General features: G+C 37.9%; 1 protein-coding gene across 7 annotated transcripts in view; it reads right to left on the bottom strand.

Annotated features, from left to right (window-relative positions):
- Positions 1 to 12,111, bottom strand: part of vav2 (vav 2 guanine nucleotide exchange factor) — a 280,115-nt gene that overhangs the window by 193,596 nt on the left and 74,408 nt on the right. For all 7 annotated transcript variants that reach the window (XM_007253942.4, XM_049466143.1, XM_049466144.1 and 4 more), the window contains exon 3: positions 6,499 to 6,615. In XM_007253942.4, the coding sequence (XP_007254004.3) occupies positions 6,499 to 6,615 (117 nt within the window). The remainder of the gene's footprint in view (positions 1 to 6,498; positions 6,616 to 12,111) is intronic.

Raw genomic sequence — 12,111 nt, 5'->3', positions numbered from 1 at the left:
AAACACACTGACAATGTGAGCAATTATGAGCCGATTCTCGCGCCAGTCTCGATCCGGCACCGCAAATCATCCCAATACAACCAGACTGCTAACAAATGTAGCTTCATTGCCACGATCATCACAACACCATAAAATAAAGTGATTGCCGCCTTCATTTAAATAATAGCAAGGCTTGTTCCGAGTCGAATTAAGAGCTAGGAGGAAAAGCGAGCCAGCCTCGATTTGACAGAACATTTAACTGAAAGCGTCCCCGGGAGAACGCCGTGTTCATGCGCGGTGATATTGTGATGAATATGGAATGATTAGGTGAATCCTGGTCCATCTGTGAGCATTATGGGGTGTGTCCCAGGGGCTGGGGTGGAGGCGGAGGGGCCTGACGGGGACTTTGGGCCTCTTGGCTTTGTGTTCTGATGCAAGGTCCGGAGATATGGATGGAAAATGAGAGAGAAGGAGGCGAGTGGGGGTCCATCTGTTTATGGATGGAGAAGGGTGTGGAAAAAGGGCAATTACCTGCAGCTCCAAAAGTGGTAGGTGCCTCTCTTTCCCCTGGAGAAAGGACATAATTAAAAAGAGAAATGCAGGGCTGGGCTGTGTGGAGGTGGTGGGTGTGTACGGGGAGGTATATTCTTTCCGCTAATGGATGGATTTGACTTAAAGTCCCTGGACGCTGTGCGTAGCAGCAGTCTCCCGACAGAATGGGGGTGAAACAGTGAGTCATCTAGCTGAATAAAGCGAGGGTCTACAGCTCAGACAAAGAAAAAGATCTGTACAAAGGTGTGTTCCTTCCAAGGTTTAGCTGCCTTTTTTCTTCTTCAAGACAAAGACAAGCTAAAAACAAGATATACGAAGACAACCAACCAAAGTGTTTACTACTGTAAGAACTGGATTATTAGCGTCTGTGTGGTTTTAGATCCACCACAGGAGTAATGTTTTATGAACTGTGTGCTTCTGTGTCCATAAAGACTACAACAGCCTTTTATCTGCTCAAGGTCCAGCAAATGCCTGCACTCTCTGTGGGAGGTGCTCAATCCTACAGCAAATTAATGATCTCAGACATACTGCACTGGCAATACAGGTAAATAAAAAAAAAGGAAACATTCTTAAATGCAAAACCACTCACTGTATTTTAATCCAATCAGGCGGATCAGACAGCAGTGCTGCTGGAGTTTTTAAACACCTCAGTGGATATATGCTTACATGCATACAAGCTTTCCTTCAAGCTAAATTAATTCATTTCGATTCTAGAATCTGATTGAGGTGTTTATATGTACACTTTCACCAATAGTCTAAGTAAACTTCATTTAAAACCCGTTTATATGCATGCTGAAGAAATCCGATCAAACATAATGTGCATGTGTAGTATTGCTTAGTGTACTCGTAACCATGACAACGAGCATCATGTGATGCCAGCCAGCATGGGAGGAGCAACAGCAACTGGCTAACAGGCAATATTTTCAGATTTTGCAATTGGTGTGTTTGTTCCTTTAACAGCGTTAAAATTATGGCGGATTTAGGACAACCCATAGACTGTGTATAGCTGGACAGAGCATCGTCTCTTAAAAGTGAAGCCACCACAGGTCAGGCGCCCCCTGCTGTTCGGCTGCAGAAAGCTGTGTAACCCCACCCATCCCCATAGGTTTCAATGGCAAAACAGACAACATTCAATCACGTTTTTTACTAATATACTGTAATTCTACCTTCATTATTTAAATCCAGCAGCTAGTGTAACCTCTGCTTATATTGTCAAATTTTTATATCCCCACAGAATTCGTTTTTTAAAACGTTATTCAGCTCTATTCAAAAAGGTGTGGTTATTGTAAAAGGGCTGGTTATGGGCGGGACCAATAACAGACCGTCAGGTCCGCTCTGCTCTGCAGCCTGTGACCTTGAGGCAGCCCTTTAGGGGCGGGGTTATTTAAATGAGTAGGCTGTCTCTCAACAGTCTTTCTCCCTCCTCTGGTCTCTACTGCGCAGACTCGGGTTTCAGGATTGCCAACATGGAGGAAGATTTTGGCTTCATTTTCATTAAATGAATGGGAACGACGACACGGCGTCCATCTTTTTTTTTACAGTCTCTGGGACAACCTAATACATATTTTCTTGTTAAAGGTCTCATTCTTCATTTTTTAATTAATTTTAAAATTTCTACTTGTGGTCTCAAGTATGAATTAATGCCATGTGCCATCCGTTTTTTTGCGAAAAAAAGTACTCCGGGGTTTCTGTTTAGCCCTGCTTTAAATCACTGAATTAGTGGTCTCTGATTGGCTAACAGCACTCCAGCAGAGAACACCTACCTGCTGCCTTCTCGCACAGTCAATTTTACAGCTCTAAAAATACAGCTTTAGTTGTAAAGTTAACCTTTAAACTTCACTTAAACGCCAGACTCCCAGCGACACACAACAGATTGTTAGGCTGCATGTAAACATAGCCAATGTTTAATAATCCACCACCAGCGTCTCTGACTTTATTTTATCCAGAAGGTAGAACAGCTATTGTAGTGGAGGACAGGAAGTGATGATTAAACACAGTGTTTAAAAACTCCAGCAGCACTGCTGCTGCATCTGATCCACTCACTGTACCAGCACATCACACACTAACACCTCATACACCACCACCATGCTCACCACAAAAAAAAAAAGTGCTAATCACTGCAGTGCTGAGAGTAACCACCCACCACCCAAATAATAATAATTATAGCTGCTCTGTGGTTGTTCTGAGTATGCAGAGAAACTACAAAGTGCTTCAATATTTTCAGTGGAGCTAAAACATTTACAATAGCTGAAGAATCAAAAAATCAAGAAGTCAAAATCGCCCATAAAAATGCACTTCACAGCTGATGTACTTTTACTCCTAGTGGCCCACAGCAAACCAATGAATACAGTAATTCATTCTATACATTATTAATGCATGTGACATTTCTGACAGCTTTCTGTAAGATCATCCTGCATATATTTTATGGACATGCAGTCTACTAAACCTCAAGCCCACATGATTTGTAGCAACCATGTTTTTCCTCCATTTTCATGGTGTCATATCAAATTGTAACTCAAACAGACATTTCCTTGCTATGCAAATCAGAAGTCAGGAACCTTAAAAACGTTTAGAATGAGCATTTACTGTATATCATTTGATATTTCATATGTATTCTAGTAATTACACTCAAATGAAAGAAGCAAACATCAGTGCCTTTGTGAATAATCAGCCCAGTTTTAATCACACTGTTAAAGACATACCAGGCTAGCCAGCAGAGACTGAACACACATGGATACACAAGTTCATTCGTGATCTTGATTTCTCACAGGACTCGAAGGCAAACTAGGACACACCTCACTGAGCTGCACTCAGCTAATTATTTCTTCATGTGCTGTGAAATATGAGTGACCAGCGAGATTCATTACCACTCAGGGCGCAAGTTCAACAGCGTATTGATGGATTAAAAGTGCTGTCTATCATATAGTTATGAATATAGACTGCCTCCATTTATCTCTGACGAGAGAGAAGCCAGTGATTTGAATGTAAGACACATTAGTGCTGAGCTGCCCACTTCAATATATTATAATGTGTTGCTTGCCCTTAATGGAAAATCAATGCAGAGACAAGCCCGTCACCTTCGAGTCGACGCACACGCAATTTTCGCATTGACATGTGGAGTGTGCGTGAGATCGATTAAGCATGGTGGAGGATTTTAATATTGTTTTCCGTGAGCTCATTGACTCTCGCGCGCCGTCCCCGGCATTATCTGTTAAAGTCCACCGTCTCCCAAAAGGATTAATCCTTCTTTCCCTGCTCCGCCCTCATTCATTTCCCATCCCTTTCCTGATTTTCCCAACCATTCGTCCAGCAGGAATCGTATCCTCATGAACTGGAACACTTTAAATAGTTACAGTTACTTTTACAAAACAGCTCTGGAAAAAATTAAGTGACCACTTCAGTTTATGAATCAGTTTCTCAGATTTTTTTCTCCAAAATTCCAAATAAAAATATTCTCATTTAGAGCATTTATTAGCAGAAAATGAGAAATGGTTTTAAGAGCTCAAAAATCAATATTTGGTGGAATAATCCAGTTTTTTAATCACAGTTTTTTATGCATCTTGGCATCATGTTCTCCTCCACCAGTCTTACACACTGCTTTTGGATAACTTTATGCTGCTTTACTTCTGGTGCAAAAATTCAAGCAGTTCAGCTTGGTTTGATGATCAGCTTGTGATCATCCATTTTATTCTTGATTATATTCCAGAGGTTTTCAATTTGATACAATCAAAGAAACTCATCCTTTTCAAGTGGTCTCTTATTTTTTCATATAAACATAGCTGTATCAATTTACCAGACTCTGAGAGTAAAAACAAGAAGGTCTGCTACGTTATGATCATGTTATCATGTTGTATGTTATGGTATGTTATAGATAACCAATGTATGTATATATATTGTGGCGTGAGGAGGCGGGGGAGTTGTGGGTCCGCCCCACGCCAGAGCGCAAAGCCACGCCTGTCTCAGCTGGCCCGCATGAGGGCTGATTAAGCCGCCAGTTGAGACAGGCATATATACCCAGCCTCCGCCATCATTTGAGGACTTTGACTGGGGAGCGGAGGGCTGAGGCTGCGCGGACTCGTAGTCAGCACTTTAAAAAGAGACTATGAAACTCTAGAGCCCCATTGGGCCATAGTATGTTCTTTTGAGTTGTTTTTGGGTGTGGTGGAGGGCGTTAAAAGCCAATAAAGGTATGTTTTGAGTTCATTTAATCCCCGTGTCTGTGTATCTCTGTGTGCTTCCTCCTTCCGGGTCACAGTGGTCACGCCCCTAACCCCAGGGGCCTACCACAATATGTATAAATATATACACTATATTAACAACATTCCATCACCATCAACAACCTCAATAAACTGGATATATAAGCTTTGCCAAAATACTCATATGCACACATCAGTACATCCGTAATTACAGGCAGCACATATTCTCCACCGCTGGAGACAAACAAGGGAGCGATCATGTGTAATGACACTCCTCATCCAACTTCCCTCATCACTACAGGAACTGATAAGAACACACACACACACACACACACACATTTCCCACATGCATACTGACACAGATATTCACTGACACACGCACAGATAGTGCTGACCCTAAAGTGTTGGGCTGAACGCTCACATGAGCATCTGAACACACACGGGAGGAAATGTGACCGAGGGAATAAAGTCTTACAAGTTGAACCAGTTAAAAGAACTGCTCTCGCCTTACTTACACCCTTAACATAGCATTGAGCATGTGTGTGTGTGTGTGTGTGTGTGTGTGTGTGTGCACATACTACAGATGCACTAAAATTAAAATTTAGCCAAATGAACATTTGGCCAAAGGCAGAATAGCAAAAGTTTCAAAGGTTTTTTAATGACTTAGCCTTTTTTTCACAAATGCACAAATTTAACAGCCTAATGATCAATATTATTATGTTAATTCAACTGTTAACACCTTAACTGATCCTTTTTAATATACAGGCAGACGAACCAATAAGGCACAATACATTCTAATTTATGTGTATTTATTTCAGAGGTTCTGTTCTAATCAGGCATTTACTTCAATAGTGCTAATGTAATCATGCAATGCTATTCTAATTATGCATTTATCTCAGCAGTGCTATTCTAATCATGCATTCATATCAGCAGTGCTATTCTAATCATGTATTTATATTAGCAGTGCTATTCTAATCGTGCATTTATTTCAGCAGTGCTATTCTAATCATGCATTCATATCAGCAGTGCTATTCTAATCATGTATTTATATTAGCAGTGCTATTCTAATCGTGCATTTATCTCAGCAGTGCTATTCTAATCATGCATTCATATCAGCAGTGCTATTCTAATCATGTATTTATATTAGCAGTGCTATTCTAATCGTGTATTTATTTTAGCAGTGCTTTTCTAATTATGCATTTATTTCAGCAGTGCTAGTCTAATCGTGTATTTATTTCAGCAGCGCTTTTCTAATCGTGCATTTTTTTTCAGCCGTGCTAGTCTCAACATGCATTTGATCCAGCAATGCTATTCTAATCATTAATTTATTTCAGCAGTGCTATTGTTATTATTACTTAATATCGGCAGTTCTATTCTAATGTGTGCCATACAAGTGTGATGGGTGATGCTTGAACGTTTAATTTGAATTTAATTAACATTAGAGGAAGCACTGCAACAAGACTTTTAAATGAAATAAATTGGGTATTGTTTGGTATAAATTATTGTCTCTTTTTAATTATTCAGTAATTTTCTTCATTTTTAATTTTGTGCATCTGTAGTATATACAGTATATAGACAGTATCCTGTAACTAAAGTGTTTGCCAGTTATTTACAGTGCAGTCAGTCACGTTGTCACAGTTTACCCTCCGTTTCTGAAAGGCCCAGCAGGGCATGTGCTCCACCGACGCAGAAAGACCCGAGTGTTTTACAGGAATAACTCTCCCCTGACCCTGGAGGAATGCTGGTGATCAACATAAGTGGCATAACTCACCTTGCCGAAGTCCCTAACGTCAAACAGGTCGAAGGGATCGAAAAGCTCGCTGTTCCTCAGCCCAAACTTGTCATGGCACACCTTGAGGAATGTGCGGATATTCTTCAGACACAGGAACTGTGAAAGAGAGAGAAAAAGACAGACACAGTTAGAAAATCAGATTAGGAGCTGCTTTATTGTGCATAGGCTAAAGATATTTTGTATTATATCAGATATATCAGATATTTCAAATTTTGAAATGATAAATATATATATATATATATATATATATATATATATATATATATATATATATATATATATATATATATATATATATATATATATATATATTGTGATATATTGTGATAAGAGCAGCATTCTGTCTTGAAAGCAGGCTATTTTGTCATTTGATTTGATATTTTCTGGGAAGCTTTAGTTATAATTTATAAAATAGTTTATGTTTGCAGTTATATAGTTATATATACAGTTATATAGTTTAGTATTTTGTTTGTTACATTTTTCAGTATGGTACACATGCTCACAATGGAGGAAATATGTAATGGCCAGTATTCAGCAATATGTAGACTGTCCCGTTAAGAGCCCTTTAAAGGAAACATCTGATAATATGAATTTTTGTTACTTAACTGGTAGATTGAATTTGCTTCTGGACTTTTAAAAACAGTGTTTTTAATAGGATTTGCAGCACAGATGTCTGCTTAGTAAATGCAGTGGTGTTGCTGCGAGCAGTGAATGCTGCACACATCAAGCTCAAACAACATGGAGCAGTAGAACTGTGTTTGTTCATAACAGCATATTATCTGGCTAATATATCAGATTAAACTGCGTCTAATGAGCAGTTTAGTTCAATTAAAAAGAAGTATATTTGATAGCTGGGTTCTCACCAGAATTGCAAAGTTGGGTTGGCGTAATTAATTTGCATTAAAAAAATAATAGCGTGTTACTGATTCCAAGTTAATAGTGTGCCTTAACGCTTTAATACATTTGTGTATATATACATAATTTAATATTAGTACTTTAAACACATTCTTGTTTTTGGTAAATAAATGTACCGATTTTGATGTTCATTCTAAATGCTTGAAACTGGCTTAAATATACAAATTAAACCTTCATATATTATATATTGTTGCAGTATTATATACTTGAAATTAATAACCTATTCCTTAGTGTTTTGTAACATCACAAGAACATCCTTATCACAAAAACACCCCGAAATACTATGATATTATTTTAGGGCCATATCATCCACCCCTTATATAAGGGTATTATTACTGTGGCATGCTGGGATTTCATTCCAGTGTATTTGTTAGGTAAAAAGGCAAATCCCGCCTGCGACTCTCCTTTAGAGTGTGGAGCAGATTTAATTTCCTGCAGGCGACTGACAGACTACTCATTTCCTCTTTCCTGAATGGGTGATTAAAAACTGCCAGATCTCAGCCAGCGATTCTGCTGGCCATGACCGGACCTGGTGAAGCAGAGCATTCATGATAAGCCAGCATCGGCCCCGGGGCCTCGCGGTGCCTTCAGCATCTTCTAGCCCAGCCCTGACTCTGTCCACCCATCCGTGCTCCTGCCTACAGGAACAGCTCAGCCAGGCAAACCTCACAGATACTGTACACCCGTCTCTGATATCAGCTCTGAGCTCCGGAGCAGATAGACATGAACCTGTTGGCGCTATGCCTAAAGTCAGAAACTCACTACAGGGGGTTTAAAGCCCCCAGAGGAACTGTGTTCTCTGGAATTATGGTGCTCCACCTGATACTTCTGGGATGAGTTGTGTAGCTGGGAATAAAGGTGGGGAAAGTGGTGATGATCCAATAACACTAACAAGCTAACTAATATTACTAATATCACTAATACAATCAAATCCTCAAAGAAAAATGCTTTAAAAAAACTAGAAGAAAAATAATTTATGAACAGTAGAGACAGTTACTCCAACAAAAGGAGGATAAACTCTTAACTTTAATAGCATGGTTTTTAGAAGAAACAATAAATGGAAACGTGTCCGAATCCTTTTCAGTCTATATGGTGTATACTAGATGTGGGCGATATGGTCCTAAAATATGATATTATGTGCGTATTTCAGTAGTGCTACTCTAATCGTGTATTTATTTCAGTAGTGCTATTATTCTATTCATGCATTTATTTCAATAGTGCTATTCTAATCATGCATTTATTTCAGTAGTGCTATTCTAAGCATGAATTTATTTCAGCAGTGCTATTCTATTCAAGCATTTACTTCAGTAGTGCTATTCTAAGCATGAATTTATTTCAGCAGTGCTATTCTATTCATGCATTTATTTCAGCAGTTTTACACGCTTTTATAATGATAAATTCGCCTCAGGCATATCAACTTCATCACAAGTGAGTGAAATGTACACAAACCAAGTGTGATGGATGATGCTAAATGCATTATTTAATTTAACTTGAATTTATTTGGTGTTTATTTTGAATTATTTGAACTCTGCAACAAACGAACATAATTTTTGGCTATTAACTATTAATTAACTATTAACTAGTTACTAATTATTAACTACCTATTATCACCATACATTTTTTAAATTACTTCAAATACATGTATATAACAATATTATTGTGTACAGTACGATAATTCACACCACTACTGTATAACTGTTTAATAATTCAGGAATGTGTCTAAAACAGAAAGGCTGTAATCCAGCAATATAATAATGACCATGATACCATTATTCACAGAGAGCATTATAAACACAGAACTCAGTTATACTCACAGTTTAAACCTCAACAAAGACGCAGTGATGCACTATTTATTTCTAATACACACCCAGCACCAGTACCAGCACCCAGCAGTGACTATTATATCACTTACACTGAACCATTATGGGCCACATAATTACACAAGTGCACCAGATAAACCATCAGGCCTATTCAATACAACAATACAATCACTGCTCTTTAGTCCCAACAGCTCCATTTCACACTGGATACAGATCTGCTCTGTCACTGTAGACTGGGTTTATTACCCAGAATGTAAATAGATGTAAATGATAAACCAGTATCAAGCGGAGGAGATGCTAAAATCATTTGTTTATTTTTTTAGATAATTTCTCAATATTTTGCGATAAATTCGTATTATTTCAATATACTTCTGTTGTTGTATATTAAGACACTAAGGCATTATATTTTGGGATTATTTCTCAATATTTTGAGAGGATTTTTCATGGTCTTCAGATACTAAATCATTATTTTGTGATAATTTCATGACATTTTGACACAATTTCTCATTTTATTCAGATACTTTTGATGGTATTTTTCTATTTTGAGATACGTTTTTACTGTGGGAACATTTGTTCTTGTGATTTTGAGATTCTTCATGCTTTTGAAATGGGGGAAAAAATAAAACAGGCCTCTAGTCTTACATTCAGATCTACACTGAGACTGCTTTTGATAAACCCTGTCTGAAATGTTTCTGTACAGCTGATTTTGGATACTGTGGTTCATGCGTGATCACTATGTGGGCCATTTCTCAGTGGTGTCTCTCGCTCCACACTATATCTACAAATCACACAGCAGGGAAAAGTGACCCAAATCCTATTTTCTGACCAAATCTGATATTTAGTTTAGGCTGTTTACTAAACCTTTTTAATGTGACCCAAATCTGACATCTGTCTTTAATGGTTTGCACTCTGTAAGTGACGTGCATGTGCAAAAGAGCAATGCTTCACGTCAAGTTTCACTTTGATTCTTGTAAGAATCTCAAGAGATATAAAGAGGTTCAGGCTGACTTTTAACAAAAAATTGCTTTAGCTCACTGACAAAAGTGCACATTATTTGGATACAGCAATAGGGGTGGGCGATATGGCTCTATATAAAATAATAAAATCACGATATTTCAGGGTATTTTTGCCATAACGATATACTTGCCACATAGGAAAACAGTAAAATAATTAATTAATTTCAGGAATATACTATAAGAGTACAACAGCATACTCATAATGTGGCAAAATAAGTAATATAGCATAAAATAATATAATGCAGCAAAAAATATTGCAGAATATTTAGAGCATGCATATAAACTGCAAACTAAAACAATTATACAATAAATACACCTAAAGCTTGACAGTAAATAATAATAGACTACTTTTAAGACAGAACAGCCCTATTATCACAATATGGATTTTTAATATCATGATATTTCTGTGTCACGATATATTGTATACGATATAATATTGCCCACCCCTATACAGCAAGTTTAACTTCTTAATTTGATGCTGCTGCAATGATCTGTAGCCATTTCATTAGGAATCTTGTAATATTATTGGAACAAAGACAAAGAGTCCTGGTATTTCTCCTGATACTTCAGAGCTCTGTTACCTCGGGTTTTCACATCTGAAGCCTTCATCTCACTGTAGCTGTACCTTTTACAGTCTTTTCTCATCTTATTTCTCATCTAGTCTCAGTTTTTTTTTTTTCATTTTACTTGATGTAAAAGTCACATGAATTCCAATTTGGCAATCAGATATATTGCGCATTTTAATACGACATACTGAACAGGCCCAAATCAGAATTAAAATAATAACAATCAGATTCAGATGCCATTATTTTGAGAGGATTTCTCAATACCTTTTAGATGTGTTCTTGATATTTTGAGAAGATTTTTCTTTTTGATATTTTGAGATAATTTAAACTACCTCTCCATCCCTCTCTTTCTTCTCTAGAAACTCAGCCAGCTCTGCTCCCTCTGACCGTAAAAACACACTCCAACACATGTTTACCCAATGAAAAACCCAACTGGAGAAAAATAAACTAATCTATCAATCAATTAATCTCCAGTTCAGGTCTCGGTCAGACTCAACTCAACTTTAAAAGCAGGTGTTGTGCTGAGAAAAGTAACAGTGTGTGAATTAAGATTGAGATTATTGAGATGCAGCATGCTTTTCTGTCAGGTCTGAAAGAACACGAGCCAAAAACTTGAATTGAATTGTTGTAATGCAATATCACAAATGTTCTCTCAGAGGCTGATTGTGTTGTTTGCTCTAAGAGCAACAGTCTGGGAGTAAAGTAGCTAGATGTTGGTGTGTTGTAAGGGGAAAGCTCTGAGAAGAGCTGATTTAAGCATTGTCTGGTTCTTAATGGTGATGTTTTAATCAATCAATAATATTTATGTTTAGCTTGTAAAAATTGCAGCTTTGCCATGTTCCAAATGAAATCATGCTCTCTGAGTAAAGGGCAGATCTGATTGCTCGAAAGAGACACACCACTTTACTTTAATTGGATGATGAAACTGTAAACGCTGGTGTGTTGATGTCAAATGTATCACTGGCTGCAATACAAATGGGAAAAAGCTGAAAATCAGACTTGTACTTGACAACCAAGACCAGCTAGAGGGGGTAGTCTTGGTCCAGTCCCAAATTAACTCTGGAGTGGTTAACTTGTGGTGAGAACATGATCTGGTCTCGGTCCGACCCAGCAATTAAATATACTCCCTTTCATTTGGGCTAAACTGCTGATTAGGCACAGTTTAATCTGATAAATTAGCCAGACAATGCTAATTACCACAGCTATGAACAAAAGCTGTCTCTGCTGCTCCATGCTGTTTACATGCACAGTGTGTGCAGCGTTCACTGCTCGTAG

Source organism: Astyanax mexicanus, chromosome 17, assembly GCF_023375975.1.
Source record: "Astyanax mexicanus isolate ESR-SI-001 chromosome 17, AstMex3_surface, whole genome shotgun sequence".
Classification (NCBI taxonomy): Eukaryota; Metazoa; Chordata; class Actinopteri; order Characiformes; family Acestrorhamphidae; genus Astyanax; species Astyanax mexicanus.
This window is presented reverse-complemented; position numbering and strand designations above follow the sequence as displayed.